This window comes from Rissa tridactyla, chromosome 7 (genome assembly GCF_028500815.1).
Source record: "Rissa tridactyla isolate bRisTri1 chromosome 7, bRisTri1.patW.cur.20221130, whole genome shotgun sequence".
Lineage (NCBI taxonomy): Eukaryota > Metazoa > Chordata > Aves > Charadriiformes > Laridae > Rissa > Rissa tridactyla.
The window spans coordinates 50758502-50775799 of record NC_071472.1 but is presented as its reverse complement, the minus strand read 5'-3'; the positions used below and the strand labels follow the sequence as shown (position 1 = coordinate 50775799).

General features: G+C 35.8%; 1 protein-coding gene across 5 annotated transcripts in view; it reads left to right on the top strand.

Annotated features, from left to right (window-relative positions):
• Positions 1-17298, top strand: part of BRIP1 (BRCA1 interacting helicase 1) — a 118177-nt gene that overhangs the window by 13940 nt on the left and 86939 nt on the right. For all 5 annotated transcript variants that reach the window (XR_008467710.1, XM_054209008.1, XM_054209010.1 and 2 more), the window contains exons 10-14: positions 1876-2008; positions 2520-2671; positions 3208-3379; positions 3494-3631; positions 4043-4204. Coding sequence is in view for 4 of the 5 variants with exons in the window: in XM_054209008.1 (XP_054064983.1) it covers positions 1876-2008; positions 2520-2671; positions 3208-3379; positions 3494-3631; positions 4043-4204 (757 nt within the window). In the remaining variant the exon portion in view is untranslated. The remainder of the gene's footprint in view (positions 1-1875; positions 2009-2519; positions 2672-3207; positions 3380-3493; positions 3632-4042; positions 4205-17298) is intronic.

Sequence of the window (17298 nt, the reverse complement as noted above, 5' to 3'; positions counted from 1 at the left end):
AAAGCAGAAAAATGGGTGTAAATAGCCAGTAATTGGTAAAATGCTGTTGCATAGTGACATGGCTTTGCCAAATGCATGGGTAATTAGACAAATCTTATTTCAGTTATAAAGATCCTGGCCCCTCATTCCAGAAAGCACTCAAGTATGGGCTTAGTGCCACAGAGGTGCTAAAATGACCTTTCGGAGGAATTTGAAGATATACCAATAGAGGTATTCTGGCGAGCTTTTCTGATGAGGTGCAGATTTACCAGGACAAATTGCTTTGTTCAATGGAGTAAGCTGTGTCAACAATGGGATTTTGAGGGGGGAGGGAAGAAGCAAATACACTTTTTTGAATTGAAGGCATGTTTGTAACATTTGTTAGATTTTTTTCCTGAAAATATTGCATGCACCAATTTTCAGTTCAAAACCATAGATATCTTTCTGGGAATCAAGCTAATTTTATTTATTCTTACTGCTTTACCCTAGAAATAAATTAACGGGTATTTGAAGTAATTGCTTTAACATTAGATTTAACTGGATGGAATCTATTCTAGAATTTGCTTTTTTGTGATATTTTAGTACTAGAAAGGTCCTTGTGTTAAGTTTCTATTTGCATTTATAGCATGACCATTTGGAAAAGTACGTGATGGTGTTTGAAGTTCCTAACAGCGAAACAGAAGTTTTACATTTCCTGAAATGTTTTATCCATTGTAAATCTGTTTTGTTTCTGTCATAGCGGCCTTTTCTTAATTTCAGTTCCAGGTCTTTTTGATATTACATTTGAGGAAATGGGGCAGAGTACTACATTGGTGAAGTTCTGCCTGTGTTAGTGATCATCATTCCTTAATAAGATAAAGTAAATTATAGCCAAAGAAGCAAAGGAGTGCTATGGTAGTATTTATGGGGTTTTGTTTGCATTTAACTGGCAAAAGGAAAGTTAGTGGGTTTGGGTTTTTTTTTGTGTGTGGTTTTTTTTTTTTTTTTTTTTTCCAATCGTTCCATTGATCAGATTATTTGCAGCGACAGGACAGGAAATCTGGAACCGAAACAGTCACTAAACCTTGTTGCTTTAGTTGATAATGATTAACTGACTTTACAGGTAAATATTTTGAACTGTTGTAGAAATGACAGCTGTCTTTCTGATGCCTCCTGCTGGTTGATGAAGCAGACAGCTCCGGCATTTCCTGAGAGGGAGGAAGCCTGCCTGCTTTTCTAGGCAGAGGGAAGGTCTTATAATACTGCAGGGATGATGGAGGGGACATTTGGTTAGAGAAAAATCTCTGCCATAGATGAGATGATCTGCATGTTTTTAGTACATACAATTATAATTCTGCTTAATTTTCAAAATGTAGCAGAGTTACAAATACCTGTAGGTAGGTTATTAAAATATGCACTTTTTATTGCCCCCGCTTTCCCTTACTGTATATAAATATTAAATGTACTCATTTCATGGTTTGAGATTTATTCGTAATAGGAAAGCCTACAATTGACAGGGATGATAAACCAACTCGCATCAGTTACACTAATAATGAGTGGCTTTAAAAGTACAGCAGAGATCTTTCTTAAGTGAGCCTGACATGTTATATCATAAGAGCAAATTATATTTTAATTGTTTTTCTATATTGTAAAGATATTACATGATGATAAAATATAAACCTATAGGGACAAATTTGCTTCTTCAATGAGCTGCATCAAGAGCAGTTCCGTAGAAGTTAGTTCAACAGTGGAAAACTGGCATAAGGAACAGCAGAATCTCTCTACTTAGATGTAGTAAAATATTTATCATCCTCATAGAAGTCTGCTGCAATTGTTGAGGTTTGGTTTGTACCTGCAAAGTATCTCCAAATCTCTAAAATTAATACTGGAATTATTTCTGATTTCTCTCTTTTTCAGCTGGTTACAGGAGAGCTCAAGTCAACTAGTAGAAAGAGGGTATGAAACTTCCTGTAAGGTCTGGAGTGGAAAAGAAATGCTCACCATTTTGCACAAAATGGGAATAACTGATATTACCTTTCCCATTTTACAGGTAATGTTGTATGCTATGTAAATGAGTACAGAGGGCATAATATTGATGTTGTTAAACATCTTAAAATGCTAAGTTAAATGCTAACACATCATTTAATTTACTGCAATATTGAAAAGCTGTCTGAAAATGGTACCTGATGAAAACCAGGAGTAATCCACTTGAGCTACTGGAATTTGTGGAGAGTCAATGTGTTAAAGGATATAATTGATCATGTGCAATTATTTAAATCGAACTATTGAGTCCGTGATAGTTTCGTCTGTTCTATCCACCTGCATGTTTATTGACTGCTGAAATGTATTTATCCTACTTTCAAGTCTATACCTCCTTTCTGTGTAAGCCAAATATATTAAAAGCGTTGTTACTTTCCCTTTCCAATTCTGTCTTCAGTCTAATTTTAACATCTTAGGCGAACTTTTGAAACAGTGTGCTGATAGTCTTGTATCTCTATTAGTTTTGGTTTTGAGAAGATGCTTTGAAGGTTGTTAATGTGGAATTTGTTTGCCTCTTACAGAAACATCTTGCTACTGTCCTGGAAAAAGAAGAAAAAATATCAATGCTTGGTAAAGAGGAACTTATTGAGATACCAGTTGTGAGCCCTGCCACTCAGATTGTTCTGAAAGGGTTATTCATGGTTTTTTCATATCTTTTTAAAGATAAGAGCAGGTCAGTGCAAATACATAGCCTGAGCTGCGTGGTTGTCTTTAATTCAGCTGCTTTGCCAAAATGCCTCTATCATTTATGCAACACCTCAGTTATGGTGCTTCTGAGCAAAACCTACATTTCATAAAGCTTTGGAAAATCTATTTATGTGGGAAGAATTTAAATACTACCAAATTATTTCTTTTTCATTCACAAATGAATTCAAATATTGGAGAAATTTATTTGAAGGTTAGGTGTAAATTTTCTTGATGTGTTGCCAAGTTAAATATGCATGGGGTTTGTTTTTCTGCATAGCACTTATCATTTGACTGTCTTGATAGCTTGACTACTAATGCCAGCAGTTACTAAAAATTTCTGATTTAAACCTTATTTTAGAATATTAATTAAAGTTTCACTGTTTTTTCTGAAAGTATAAATTTTTTTTATACTTAAATGATAAATGCATTGTAGCAACACTGTCTTTGCTTTGTATGAGCTTAATGCTTACAGTTTGATTGCTTAATTGTAGTTTTTATTGATATTTATATTTCTCTATATAGGTATGCAGATGACTACAGAGTTGCTCTACAGCAAAGTTACACTTGGATGAATGAAAACCAATTGGATGTTTCAGATACAAGTGCATTCTTTACACGGCCCAAGCATAAAAGGAGTTTGCGTCAGAAAACCTTAGTCCACATGCTTAACTTCTGGTGCTTGAATCCTGCTGTGGTAAGCTGAGCGTGAAGTAGAAGGTCTGAAGTAATTTGAGTGATAACAAATACATATAAAATCTTAAAGTGATTGTATTGGTTTTTCTAAATTCCTTTTCTTTTTCCAACCTAGGCTTTTTCAGACTTAAGCGATGTTAGAACAATTGTTCTGACATCTGGTACGCTCTCTCCAATGGATTCATTCTCTTCAGAGCTTGGCGTGAAGTTTTCGATTCAGTTGGAGGCAAATCACGTTATTCGGAACTCACAGGTAAACTTCTGCATTGTTATTCCCTCTCCTGAGTTGTAATGCTGGCTATTGTAAAAGAAATGATAACTTGCAAGTAAAAATGATGACAAACCCATTCTGTAAGTAAAAAGAAATGTACAGAACAGTCTACTGCTTGGATTAATGCAATTGTAAAGGACATTTTCAAATGAAAAAAGGGGCAATTTTTAGATGCATGCTCCCCTGGAAAAGTCAAAGTCATGCTATTTTGGTAATAGCCATCTTATGTCAGTTATTGCAATTTCTCTTCTGTTTTTAAATACTGGAATTAATTTGTTTAGAAATATCTCAATATTTTCCTTCACACGTGAAATTTTTTTTTAACCTAATGTAATTTAATACAGTTTGTGTTGCGTATTTTCAAATTAATTTTTTTAATATGAAATGCACCAGGTTTGGGTTGGCACCATTGGAGCAGGCCCTAACGGTCGGAAGTTGTGTGCCACGTTCCAGCATACAGAGACCTTTGAGTTCCAAGATGAGGTGGGAGCACTTCTGCTTTCAGTGTGTCAAACAGTTGGCCAAGGAATTCTGTGCTTTTTGCCATCCTATAAGGTAAGGAAATCTGAACTCATATTCTTTCTCTAAAAACACACTCTGCTGTGTAATCTTTTGCTTTATGCATCAACGTACATAAATGTTTATAAAATAAAGGTATTGTAGTAACACACTGTGATTATATTATATTGTAATTTCTTGGATGTCATATTGACTGGCATATAAGTTTGTTTTAATGAAAAAACATGTTCATATTCGTTTTTGACAGATGTCTGTATCTTAGTTAATGAGTACAATGGTTTCAATTAGTTTTACCAAAAAAAGAGCGAGACTGAACTGCAGTTTTTTTCCTGAATTTTCCCTGACTGTTTTAGAATTTAAAAAAAAAAAAAAACAAAAACAAACCCAAAAAAACACCCCAAAATCTCCTCCATGTAAGCACACATCTTGAAAGGAAACTTTATAACTCAGCAGCAAGAATGCCTTTGCATTTTCTTTGTATGCTGTTTGAATATGGTATTCATCCAGTTAATTTCTTCTTCCTTGTTTCTTGTTCCATTTCACTGCATTGGAGATTCTAGTATATTTTTCTTGAGTCGGGGAGAATTGCTCACTGGCATTGGCTGAAAGGAATCAAATTTCTCAATTTCAAACCATGTAATATCTAATTTCACTGACAACAAATATCTAATTATGGTTAATCTGTACCTCACAGTAGTTCTGCTTTCTACTCCATTAGTTCTTACTGTTATTTATGGTCAGCTCTGAAGAACAGGAATATAAACCCGCAATATAATTCTGTAATTCATGCCCATTTTTCTTGTAATGCTTGCAAGAGTGTGACTTTTTTCATTTATACCATTGTTTATGATATTTTTAAAAATCCTCTCAACAAACAAAACTAAAACCTTTCAAAAAAGCAAACACAAAAATCCTACCAAATGAACAAAAACCCAAGCATAATGGAAATAAAGGTTTCGGACCGTTTCTCTCATCTCTAAGGATCCTTAACAGAGGATATTTTAAAAAATGAAATAAAACCGATTTCTTCTTTTTTACAAAACCTTCACGTTAGTTTTACTATTTAACTGAAGAGGCTGCAAAGCGAGGGGGTTTTCTTCACTGGGTGTATATAAAAAATTGCAGTCATCAGTGCAATTACTGACAGTGACCATTAGGTGACCACATTAGACCAGGTAATGTAGAGTAATTGAAAAAAGCAGATTACTGACTATAAATTTCTTTAACCTAGCTCACAAAACTCCGCATTTGTATGCGAAGTTAACAATCTGAAAATAAATTTTGCACTCAATTTATTTAAAAATTGAAATGGCATATTTCAGTTTTCACTATCGTCGTTATTCTAATGTTGAACCGTGTGTGATTGCTGATCTTATGTATACAGACCTGAAAAATATTTATGTGAGTTTTTATGAGACTAGTAATCTGAATTGAAAGTATAGAGAGATTTTGTAATGACATTTAATAAAGAAGGAAAGAGATTGCTGGACAGCTCTGGTACCCTTTCCCCTCACGCTGCCCTTATGTTTTACTGAAAGGTCACCTCGCTAAACACGTTGAGTGCTTTTTTTCTTTGTGGGAACACTTCCATGATCCTAGCGAAAGTATTGATAAATATAAATTGCAGACAATTGAAGGATGATATTTTAAAATCACATTGCCAATATTTTTCTATGGATGCCCTTTTTCATTCTACTTCTTTTATTCTGGACTGTGTTGCCTTTGAGTCTGAGACTAATATGTTGAAAGCACAGAATAATGTAAGGATAAGCATATTAGTACAGGGAAAACAAGGTATTTTTCATCATCATACAGAATATTGCTTACCTGCACATTTGCATTTCAAAACTGATTTTCAGAGATTTTCATGGGAAAATTGCTACGTCTCTTTAAAAAACTGCAGCTCTTAAAGAAATTGTTCAAGGCAATCAAGATCTGATTAATTTAGTGAGGTACATGACCACGTATATTAAATATTGTGAGATAAGCAGATTTTTTGAGGGTTCAGGTTGTTTTATGAATTGGAGTTTCAACTTTGGAATAGGTGAAAAGTAAAGCTTTTTTTAAATGTCTGGAAGGCTGAGGGCAGTGCTCTGACTTCTGAGTCCCATCTATCCAGGTAATTTGGTGAGCTTGAATTTAGGTATGTACATTGGATTTGAGTTTGGTTACTCTTAGAGATGTGTTTTTTAGTTCAACGTACTCTTAGTTTTAAGAATTTGTGGCTCAACAACGATGCCCTTTTGCTCTGCACCTCCGGCAGAAGCCCTGCTTCTTGCCTGCCTCTGGCTGTTTCACTACCTCACTTTCCGCGTTCATGCTGCACATTTTTACCTGTTTGCCTGAAAATGCCTCTGACAATTATCCCTAATTATTTTGCTTTGTAAAAAAGTTAATTTTATTTTTCTGGAAAGCCCTTTATTAATTTCATTCAGGTAGTAGATTGTATGTTACTTTCCTTGTTTCTAGATAAGGTGCTAGAGACGGAAACAGCATCTAACTGCACTTTCATTCATTTCTGTTCACTTCAGTAAAATATAGGTATATGTTCTTTTTTGCTGTAAGAATGGTAAATCAACACTTTTTGGCCTCGGTCTATGGGAGTAGGAAGAATGAAGGGTGTAACACCTGCTCCAGGAAGCAGAAGTTGAGAACCCTGCCTGACACAGTTTGTGATGAGCGATGTTGGGACCCTAGAGCTAGCACCCAAGCAGTGTTCCCTGCCTGCTTGTGCTGTTACTCAGAACTTCATTACGTGATGTCAGAAATAAAACAAATTTATGGCAGAAATAGAAAATATTACCATTTGAACTTCTCAGTCTGGAATTTGAGGGGTTTCATGAGTAATACTTATTTCTCTATATTTGGTCTGGAAATTTAGGTTGTTTTGTATACATTAAAGAAGTAATCTACCAATACTTGGTGAAAGTGATGACCCCTGTATTCATATTAGAGCTAGAGAAACAGACTCTGGCAGAAATGTAATGATTTGTTTCAGATTTTGAAGTGTGTAATAGAGAGAAAAAATATCTCATCCTCACCTAGAAGAGATAACAACCTACTAGAAAGTTTCCAAGTGCAAATAAATAGAGGGCAAGTAAAATGTCTAAATGTCACCACATTAACCTAATCATAAAATGGGAAAACTGGATGCCGCTTATAGAATATCTGGGACGAACGTTATAAATGTCAGTAGAGTACATTGCTGCAGGAGCTAGCATTTTAGGCACATACTCCTTCCAGTGCTAATGTGGGCAAAAAGCATCTATTAATGGCTTGCATTTTTCTCTATTAGCGTTTCTTCAGGTAGATATTTCCTGGGAGATTCTAGATTTCTTTGAAGAAGCTGTCTACTGCCAGGAAGAGATAGTAGTCACTTGTCTATGTTTTGCTCTGGAGTGCCCCTTACAACAAGATATTTATAATCTGTAGAATGTCACTCAACTGTTTTGTAAAGAATTTAAAGGCTGCGACATTGTAAACCTGCATCCTTTCCTAATGATCAGCTTAAGAAAATACTTCCAAAGACCTTTTTACCTAATGTATGAACTGCTGTTACTGCAAAAAAAAAAAAACTGATTTAAAAATAATTCACCTGTTATCTTCCTCTGTGCCCCTCTATCCTGTTTGTTGGGGTTTTTTTTGGTTTTGGTTTTTTTTGTTTTGTTTTGTTTTTTAATCAAAGCAGCAGTAGCAGAAAGAGCTCAGTACAAGTTTGTGGGAAAAGTCTCCCACCTTGTTATTTCTGTGTAATTTGAAAATTACTAGATGCAATGTGAATATGATAAAAGCAATAGTAGATAAACTCGCCTTTATTTTAATCAGGTATTTGAATAAACATATTTTTTGTTGAAGAGTGACAGTTTAAAATATACACATGGCAAATATCCAAGGTTAATAATGCAGTGGAGGAAAACATATGGATGAGAAGAAAACAATGCATCAGATATACATCTCCACATTTGACAGGTTTATGTTTATGTTATGAACAGCTGCAATGCCATCTTTCATGAATGGGATAATCTACAATAACATACAAATTTTTATTGTCATTATTGGAGTTCTGGTACATTGACTTTTTTAAAAATAAGCTTTATCTTAACATCTACCAAATTGCAAACCTAGATCATTTTTAGGGCTACTAAGGCTGGTGATACTATGCAACAAAAATGCATTTATGTGAAAATCAGTAGCAACTCCAACAAAAACACTCTATAAAAGAGAATATCAGAAGGTGAAAAGATTACTCAGAAATCTAAGATGCTTTTAAACAAGATTAAGATAAAGACCATTAGGGTTCATGTCGCCAACCTGTCTGCATTAAGATATATCTTGCCTGGTGCCTGCATCTTAGATGATTCATTCAATATGTGTCATATCAAAGTCAAGGTATCCAGCAAGGAGAAAAATGCTAATGCTTATAAATTTTAGTGATAATCCATCATGATGAATTAACTGACCTTTCTTTAGTAGCTTTTTTACAAAATAAGCTTTGGACAATAATGTTAATGTTGGTGTGTTGGGGTTTGTTTTTGCTTTGTTTTTTTCTGAGAGGCATTGTTTGTTAATCTGTATCTGCTAATTGTTGAGCCATAACTTGGAAGTAAAGCTTTTAAAATAAGATGGTTGCTTAAAAGGCTTTGAATGCCTGTTTTCATCAGTAAAACTTACGAACTGATGTGTTCTTCACTTGAGAATCCAAGATTTGTTTACTGCTTTTTTCTTTTTCTCCTACACCTTTAAGATGTCATGTTCTCCATCATTTCAGATTAATCATATTTCTTTTGTATCTGCTTTCCTTAAAAAGGCTTTCACTTTTGAGGTCAAATAGCAATTTTACGTGGTAGTTGCACAGTGTTGCTGTGTATTTTGCATTATATGCAAATGCAAAACTATTAAATAGTTTTGTAGGGGAAATATCTTTGAAAAATGAAGAGAATTTCAAGAAACACTAGCCTACGAAGATAGGAATAGTAACAGCTTTGTTGTCTGTGTCGTGAACCTCTTAGAAGTAGCTGAATGGTCTAAATCCACATTAAAAAAAATTATTTGCTATACTCTCTGTGAAATGTTTGTATCCAAATGTCTGCAAAATAGATTCTATTTTTTTTCATGCCAGTTGTCTTACTGTTTTAAAATGCAGGTGACAGTTGTTTGAGGTTTACAGCTATGGTCTCGTATGAATTTTACCTCTAATGGGCAGTTAATTGCAGAAGCAGTGAAGATAACAGAAGTGGAAAAGAAAATGAATGCAGAATTGTTAAGTGTTTCTTATATTGCATTAACATTCATTGGAAGTTACACACACAAAAAGAATCAATTAATGGTTTTAGGAGAATTTAGTGGAGAATCATGGAAGAAGTAGAAAGACTTTCTTACAGTTAAACAGTATGTGCTGGAAAATTGTTGGACTGTCTGGAGCTTCTGCTGTGCACTGCAGTGATTCCAACCTTAACAAATACTATGTTGGAACAAAGTGGTCTAAGGCATTTGTTTCCTAGAGCACTTTTCTTGTGAATTACCTTTTTTCAGACTGACTTATTTCCAGTAAGGTTAGTTGGTATATCCTAGAGAAGGTTCTTATACATCCTGTATTAATGGGTGGGTTTGAGTTTTGTTCCTCCCCTTTGCTGTGAGCTGGAATTGAGGAAAAGAACAACAGAACAAAGTGAAAGAGGAAACAGGAATTACAAGGCTAATTGAAAGCACTGCTCCGTTATTGAAGTAGCACTTTTGTAACTAACAGTATAATTTAAAAGCAACCAAAACCATGAGAAAAATCATTTTTAGGTCACTTTATCACAGATGCTATTGAACTTGAGGTTTAAATATAAGGGTAAATATTTGCAATACAGTCCGCTCTAGCAACGTTTAGTTGTTACTTTTCCATGCATGTAGGTCATTAATTTTGTGTACAATAAATCTGAGACAAAACCGTTCAATATCCAATCTTGAATACATCTGGCAGTCTCAATCCTACTACTAATGAAAAAATGTCCTTCATCATAAATTGGCATTGCCAAGTACTATGTTAGGAAGGCGAAACTATTAACATGTAGGTACAGACCAATTAATGCTGCATTGCATTTGCTGTTTCCCTTGAGAATTTTGGGGTAAGGTTATAATGATACATGTATAGTAACTTTTGTCACTTGCAAAAAATAAATGCTGAATTTCACATTTGAGTTTCTATGTATCTCATAATTTTAAGAGCTGCTAGTTCAGAGTTTAAGTTCTCCCAGTCTCATCCCTTTTTCTCCTTGCCTTGGCTGATTGTGTTTTCTTCAGTGAGAACAGGCAGATTGGTGTCAGCAAATCCATTTGGACAGGAACACCTCTGTTTATTGTCTTGGCTCCCTTCCATGTTTAAGGTATCAACGAAAGCTATAGTGAAGGTGCAGACCAGCGCTGCTTACCATTCTGTTGACAAACCATTTTTGGCAGTATTACACAACTTTAGGCAAGCAGGTCTTAACAATGCTCATTAACTCTGAGCAGTGCAGAGCACGGCAATAGGTCTGACTTGTGCTGTTTTCAAACAGACTGAGAATCCTCAGGTTCAGTCTAAGTAGTTATTTGGAATAAACAGGAGGGACCTCAGTTTAACCTCTGACTATTTTACTCTTCTGCCGTTGCACAGCGGTGTGTCTGCATTGGATATGAGCCCAAGTCCTCAAATATACTGTCTGCTGGCCTGGACATAAATGTGCCACCCCTGTATATGACAGACTGAGGGAGGGATACAATTTCAGTATTAATTCTGAATGTCTGGCTCTTCTTAGTTTAAGACAGACCCCTTTTCTTACTGAGATTTGTATGAGGTTGGTAGAAATTATTTTTTTTAAAAGAAGTCTACATCAGAGGGGCAGCAAATGAATTGGTCATAACACTGAAAAAAGAACAGAATATTTTCATTTCTAAAACTTTCCTGAAACACAGTTTTGTAAATGAATTATAAGAAACGCATTTTTTTCTGCTATCAATAAAAAACCCCAACACTGCCTTCAGACAACTTTTACTTATTTAATAAATTACTTCAATAAATTTACAAAAGATGGTAGTCTGTTTAGCCAGGCCTATTAAAAGCATTAAGATTTGAGCACTGGCTGTTAAAATGAGTAAATGGCAATATCACAAAGTTAAACAAATGCCAAAAAACATTTTCCAGAGTACTGGGATTGTAACAATACCATTAATGAGGGCAAAGAGGTTTTAATGCAATTTGCACATTCTAAAGTTTCAAAAAGAGGTTTTGAGTTAGTGCATTATTAATGTTCTGAACATCTGGAACTATGTAAGAGCCACAGACATTGAGCAAGTGCAGGGTTTCCCCACTAGGTCTGATGCTGACTGATTTCCTCCCTAGCGAAAAGCTTGTTTTAAGAAGTTTGAGACAGTAAAATGACAATATCCAGATAAGAGATAAACATTCCACAGTGTCTTTTTGCTTGTAATGCGTATGGAGGAAAAATTGGAAACCATTAGGTTTGTGCAGTTAAAAGGTGAATTTGAAATTAAATAGAAAAATAGTTGTTTGCACCACAGATGGTTGCTCCATGGTGCAGCTGCAGTGACTGCAGAGTGCTTAAGTGAGGAATTATCTAGTTACGTCGGGTGGGTTCCATAAGGTTGCTTAAATTTTTGTTAGGTGTATTTAGGTATAATATGCATGGATAAATGCTTTATCGAGAGTAATATTTTCCTTGATATTCCTGTTGACAGCTGTAGGAGTACGTCGAGGAAGAGATTTACTCCCGTTTGTAAATATTTGCAGGATGTAGGGATCTGTTCACACCAAGTGTGTTTTATGACAGAAATCTGTTCTTTGAAGTTAACATAAACATTAACTTGCTGCATCATTTTAATGTTAGAGAATGTAATTTACACGGTTACAGCTTTAAAATGGTACAGGAAGCAGAATGTTTCAATGTGTGATCTAGTTTTAGATGCTGTAACTATAGCTAATATCCAACATCACATTCATTGGGACGAAAAGAAAGGAGGCCTTTAAACAGGCTGGCATATCAGGGATAAGTTACGAAATAATTGTAAATTAATAATGATACTCACTTTCTGCACAGCATTTGCTTGCTGCTCTCAAGGGAAAGGCATTCTCTTACTCCAGAAGCCTTATTTGTTTGAGCCAAACAGCTGCAACGGTGCTATTACAGTATGTAAGAAACCCTAAAAACAAGAAAAGACTTCAGGGAATAGAATTCTGCCATCCTTGTTATCTCAAATTATGCGCAAGTACCTAACAATAAAAGTAGAGCAAAATGATGGAAGAGTAATTAAACAACACAGTAATTAAAGAAGCACTCCGTGTCTCTCTCCTGGCACTAACGACTCTGTGCAATGCCCTCTGGAAGTCACTGGGGTTTTTTCCGTAACTGCAGAGGGCTGAGGTTGGGCTCGTGACACTGAAGTGACCCTTTGGGTTTGGTTTTTCTTGTGTGTTTTTTTTTTCTCTTTGAAAAGAAAGGCTTATTGCCAGATTCTAAAGCTGTGTCTTTTGCCTTACTCTGAAAATCGTAGTGAAGTGATTTCTGTCTGATGGCCCAGAATTTTGGGAAAATGTGGTCTAAAAAAGCCGAATTCTAATAACTCAGGAAATAAGCACTTTAACACTTTTACCTAATAAATGTAAATGGAATTTTGTTTTACTTGTTGTCCACTATTGTTTCTCTATTGCTTGTTTTTCACTGTAACTCTGCACTAGTAGTTTTCTTTCTGATCTTTCTCTCAGCTGCTTCATGTTTTATGATTAATGGGAGCAAAAAAATCCCATATACGATATCTACTTTCAGTTTTATTCTCCATTTTTCCATCATTTAAACTTTTAAATGTCTGTAATATAAACTGTCTAGCTATTGGGGCCCTCACACTCATCCAGAAGAATAATTTTCAGGCTTGGTGTGCATTATCTGAGGTGTCTTCTGAGAGCTCCAATGGCTCCTGTAAATCTTATGTGATTTCTGAAGTCTGCAGTTTCTGTTTTTCCCATTGACTTGAGCATAGCAGAGATGTATGTAAAAATCACTCTGTGTGATCAAGATTTCAGCCATTCCATCATGATGCTCTTTTCTCCCCTCGGCACTGAAGACTATTGTGATGGTATTGTTTCAAATAGAGAAGAACAGGAGCAGAAGGAAGAGTGAAGAATTAGAAGAATTAGAGTTTTTCTATACCAAGTATACAATCTTTATCCTCAAACTCTGTTGGTGAGCCTCCTTCTTTCATGTCGTCAGTTCAGTCAAGTTACTCTGCCAAACTAAATTTGAAGATGGAGTTGTCAGTTCGCACCCTGGCAAGATCATTTCTTGTGTAATTATAGAGGCTACAGCAAACACATCTCCTTGAAAGAAGAAAGCCAGAATAGTCCTGAATTATGCTCCAAAAGAATAACTGAAGTGCTGCGTAGTTAAAGTTCTCCTAAACTTTTAAAGCTGATGCTTGTTTTATTATAAGGATTTATTACAATGTTTTCACTTAGAATTTTTTAACCTGTTGAGTTGTTTGGGTTTTGGTTTTGGAGTGGGTTTTTTTCCCCACTGCTTGGTTACTGATGGCTGATTTTAGTTTTGGCCAGCCACGTGTGTTACAAAGCAGGCCAAGAAAAACATTAGGCTATGTCAAAGATAAAATTTTATCTTTAAGGGATGGTAACTGACAATCGGAATAGTTGCACAATATTTGTTTTCTCTCTTAAATAGTATGACAGGATCCTAGGTATGCACTGGTTACGGAGTGATTTTTCTGGTTTCTGGGAAATTAGAGGCAATCCAAACATTAAATATGACTTGAGAAGTTGGAGGAGATGATCCAGCAGCTTGCTGTGGAATGACAAGGTTCTTACCCCTTCCTTGTGATTGTTCTTGTGCTACTCTGAATTTTGTGTCATCTGAGTCAGATCTCCAGAGCAAAGGAAAAGTTTTTATCCCCCCCCCCTTTTTTTTTTTTTTTTAAGTTTTTTTAAATCCCTGGTTAGTTTTCTGCTGGCCTTGTGAATTGAGTTGGCTCATCAAGAGGTGAGAGAAGTGCCAGAGCTCAGGGGAAGAGATGATGATGCACACTCAAGGAAGGGAGCGTGATCATCCCTTTTCCTGATAGAGCTCAGCCTCAGGGATGAAACTTTACCGTGCTTTTTTTAAAACATGGTTTTCAACGGGTGACCTTAATATAAGAATAAAGATACTCATTTGGAAATTCTGATCTTTTTATGAAATATGGGTTCTGTTATAAAGTTGTTAGTATGAAATTTCAGCATTGTTAACTGGGTCTGTCTTTACCACACATTAACCAAATAAACCAGAGTTACTCAGGTGAATATTCTGGGTGAATGGAAATTTGGGTGAGGTGATATGAAAAGAATGAACTGTTCTGACCTCTCGTTCTGTGGAAGCCCGCAGAAGCTGTGGGAATGGAGGAGCCGTTTGCTGTTCGTCTGTACAACTTACTGCAATCAGACATTTGACACACGGCCGCTCCTCGAGTACACGGCGGCCGTTAAGGTTGAGTGGTCCAGCAGGTCAGTGCTGTTGGCTCAGGGGAAATTTCTAGGTGTGATTTGGGTCCCACCTTATCTTTTTGAATTACCAGCTGCAAAGAATGAACAAATACACTCTGTGGCTTACTGAACTGCTACGGTGACCAGCAAGGGATGTGCAATTATTCAAGTGCCCCGTGGCACTTGCTTTTTACATAGAGCAGCTAGACTTTCTGATAGCATCTGCACGTCATATAAAGTAGAATCCGTAGTGACAGTCTGTGGCAGATTATTGGGTATTATGTCTAAAAAAATTTTATGCCATACTGGTAGATGAGTGTTTTGCTTGTGAATTTCACACCCTGTGAGCTGTGCAGTTTAATATTTTATTATGCTGTTAGTTTAAATACCCTGAGCATACAGCATCAAGAAAATAAACTAAAAACCTATTATTGTTTCTCACTTCTGAGCTCTGACTTGTCAAAGTGCTGCAAGCTGAATTGTTGTATCTAGTTAACACATGCTCCAATTTCCGTTGTAATTAACACTTTCTGCTTGCATAGTTTTCTTACCATTTAAGTACTAACTGCATTGTGAATGGGTTTTGCAAACAAAGTTTGCACTCTGTGAGTGATAGAGTCCAAATAGTAAATAACAATTACAGTCAACTTGTCTTTTTCTTCAAGAGCTTTTAATGAAGGGGAGGGAAAGCAGGATAGAAAACAGTAGTTATTAATAGGGAAGAATATACACAAGCAACATTATTTTTAAGAAGAAAGTGTACCTTGCACAGGTTACTCTGACATTAATGTTGTTCTGAAGCATTGCAACCCGCAGAGTTCCTGGTCCCTTTGGCATTTCTGAGATGTTCAGTGCCTGATGTGGTAGAGATGTGACTTCTTCATGTGTGGAAAACACTATATATGAGATAAAATATACTTCAAAGCATATATTTAGGTACCATGTTCTGTATCAGCAATGTAACAGCACATACAAGAATTCGAATGTTAAATGTGTTGAAAGGGATACTTGGGCTATTTTAAATTCAGAAAAACTCTTCTTCATTGGAAAGCCAGGAAGCCTATCAGTCGTGTCTCAGAAAATCATGCCTTAGACTTAGTTGCTAATTGGGTAAGTGAGATGGTGTATTCTGAAGAGTATTCATTGCATTTTGATTCAGTTCACAGCTCATTAATGGATTATTTTAAGCAAAAATGTTTTGAAACTAATAACTTGCACAAAACTTAAAACTTCTGGTTTTGACTTACAAATGAGCCACTTGGCTTGTTGGTTGCCAAATTGCAGGGTGTTAACATTTAAAACTTTGTTTTCAGCTTTTTCTTCCTATTTTTGATCAGGACGTAAGAAATTCTTTTCCTAAGAATCAGCTATTTTGAGAAGTCTGTCATTCTTCTCTCTTCCTATGTTTTTTTGTGGGGGAGAAGGGAAGGAGGGAGGGGGATAGAGTTGTCCACTTGGAAGAAATACTGACACTAGTGTGTTTTTCTTTCTTTATTTATTTTTTAATATTGTGTAGTATGTATAGTGAAGATACATCAAGCATTTACTGTGGGACAAAAGATGGTCGAAGTTACATGAGGTCAGACAATTCTTTTTCACTTGAGAAGGAAGGATACTTAATCCTTACTTAGCATAATTTAGCACAGTTCTGGGGAGGTCACTAAATTTATGATAAACTGTGTTCAGGGATCCTGCTTTCAGGCTTTCCTCCCCACCATCAGATTCTTTTTGTGGGATAGATTCACGATTCATTCTTATTATTCATGCTGTTTTATCTACAGAACACTATCTTATCTCTCGTTTGCTATAGAAATGTTATATACTTAGTTAACTTTGGCAGATTGCTGTGGAATTTTCATTCAGTAAAGTCATTGAAGAGCTTCTTGTGGTGTGAGATTAATTGCTTCTTGTTCCCCCCTTAATTACTGCTGACTGAAGTACATGTTTCTAATCCTGGTGACACTGGTGAGGGTCATCATCCACATTGTCATGATTGTGGAAAGATTTATCGCTTTGCATTTCTGTTTTTTAACATTTGCTTCATTCTTTGACTGAGGTCTGGAATTGTACTGATTTTTCTGTTTTGTGATCCTGCTTCCCACATGAGAAATTTTAGATGTCTGGAAGAATCAGAGCTGATATCATTCCCTGTTATCATAATTTGTCATTATGTAAATACCTATTCAGAGCTAAACATTGTGCATAACATACATGGTTGTTGCTGAGAAATTGCCTTAGTTCTTTTACATGCACTGATATTCTGTATAACAAGGGAAAAATGACTAACCCTTCTGAGAAAGTAGAGGGAATATTAACATTTCTTAAAATTATTTAATAACTACAGGTATAAAATGCCTTCTATAAATTTGAACATATTTTCTCTGCTAGTGTTAATAGAAGACTAAAAGCTAAAAACCTGTTAACCTGTTAGTCTTCCACTCGTGGAGTCAGTTCCCCGTGACAGGCATCTGCCTGCCCCCGTTCACTCTATGAGCGTTGTCAGGTTGGTCGGCCTCATGCCTAGGACCACACCGCACGTCTCTTTGAATGCGTTTCTGCAGATGGTTCTGTGCCTCACTACTGATGGGCCGCTAAGACAACCTACTCTTTTTTTTTTTTTTTT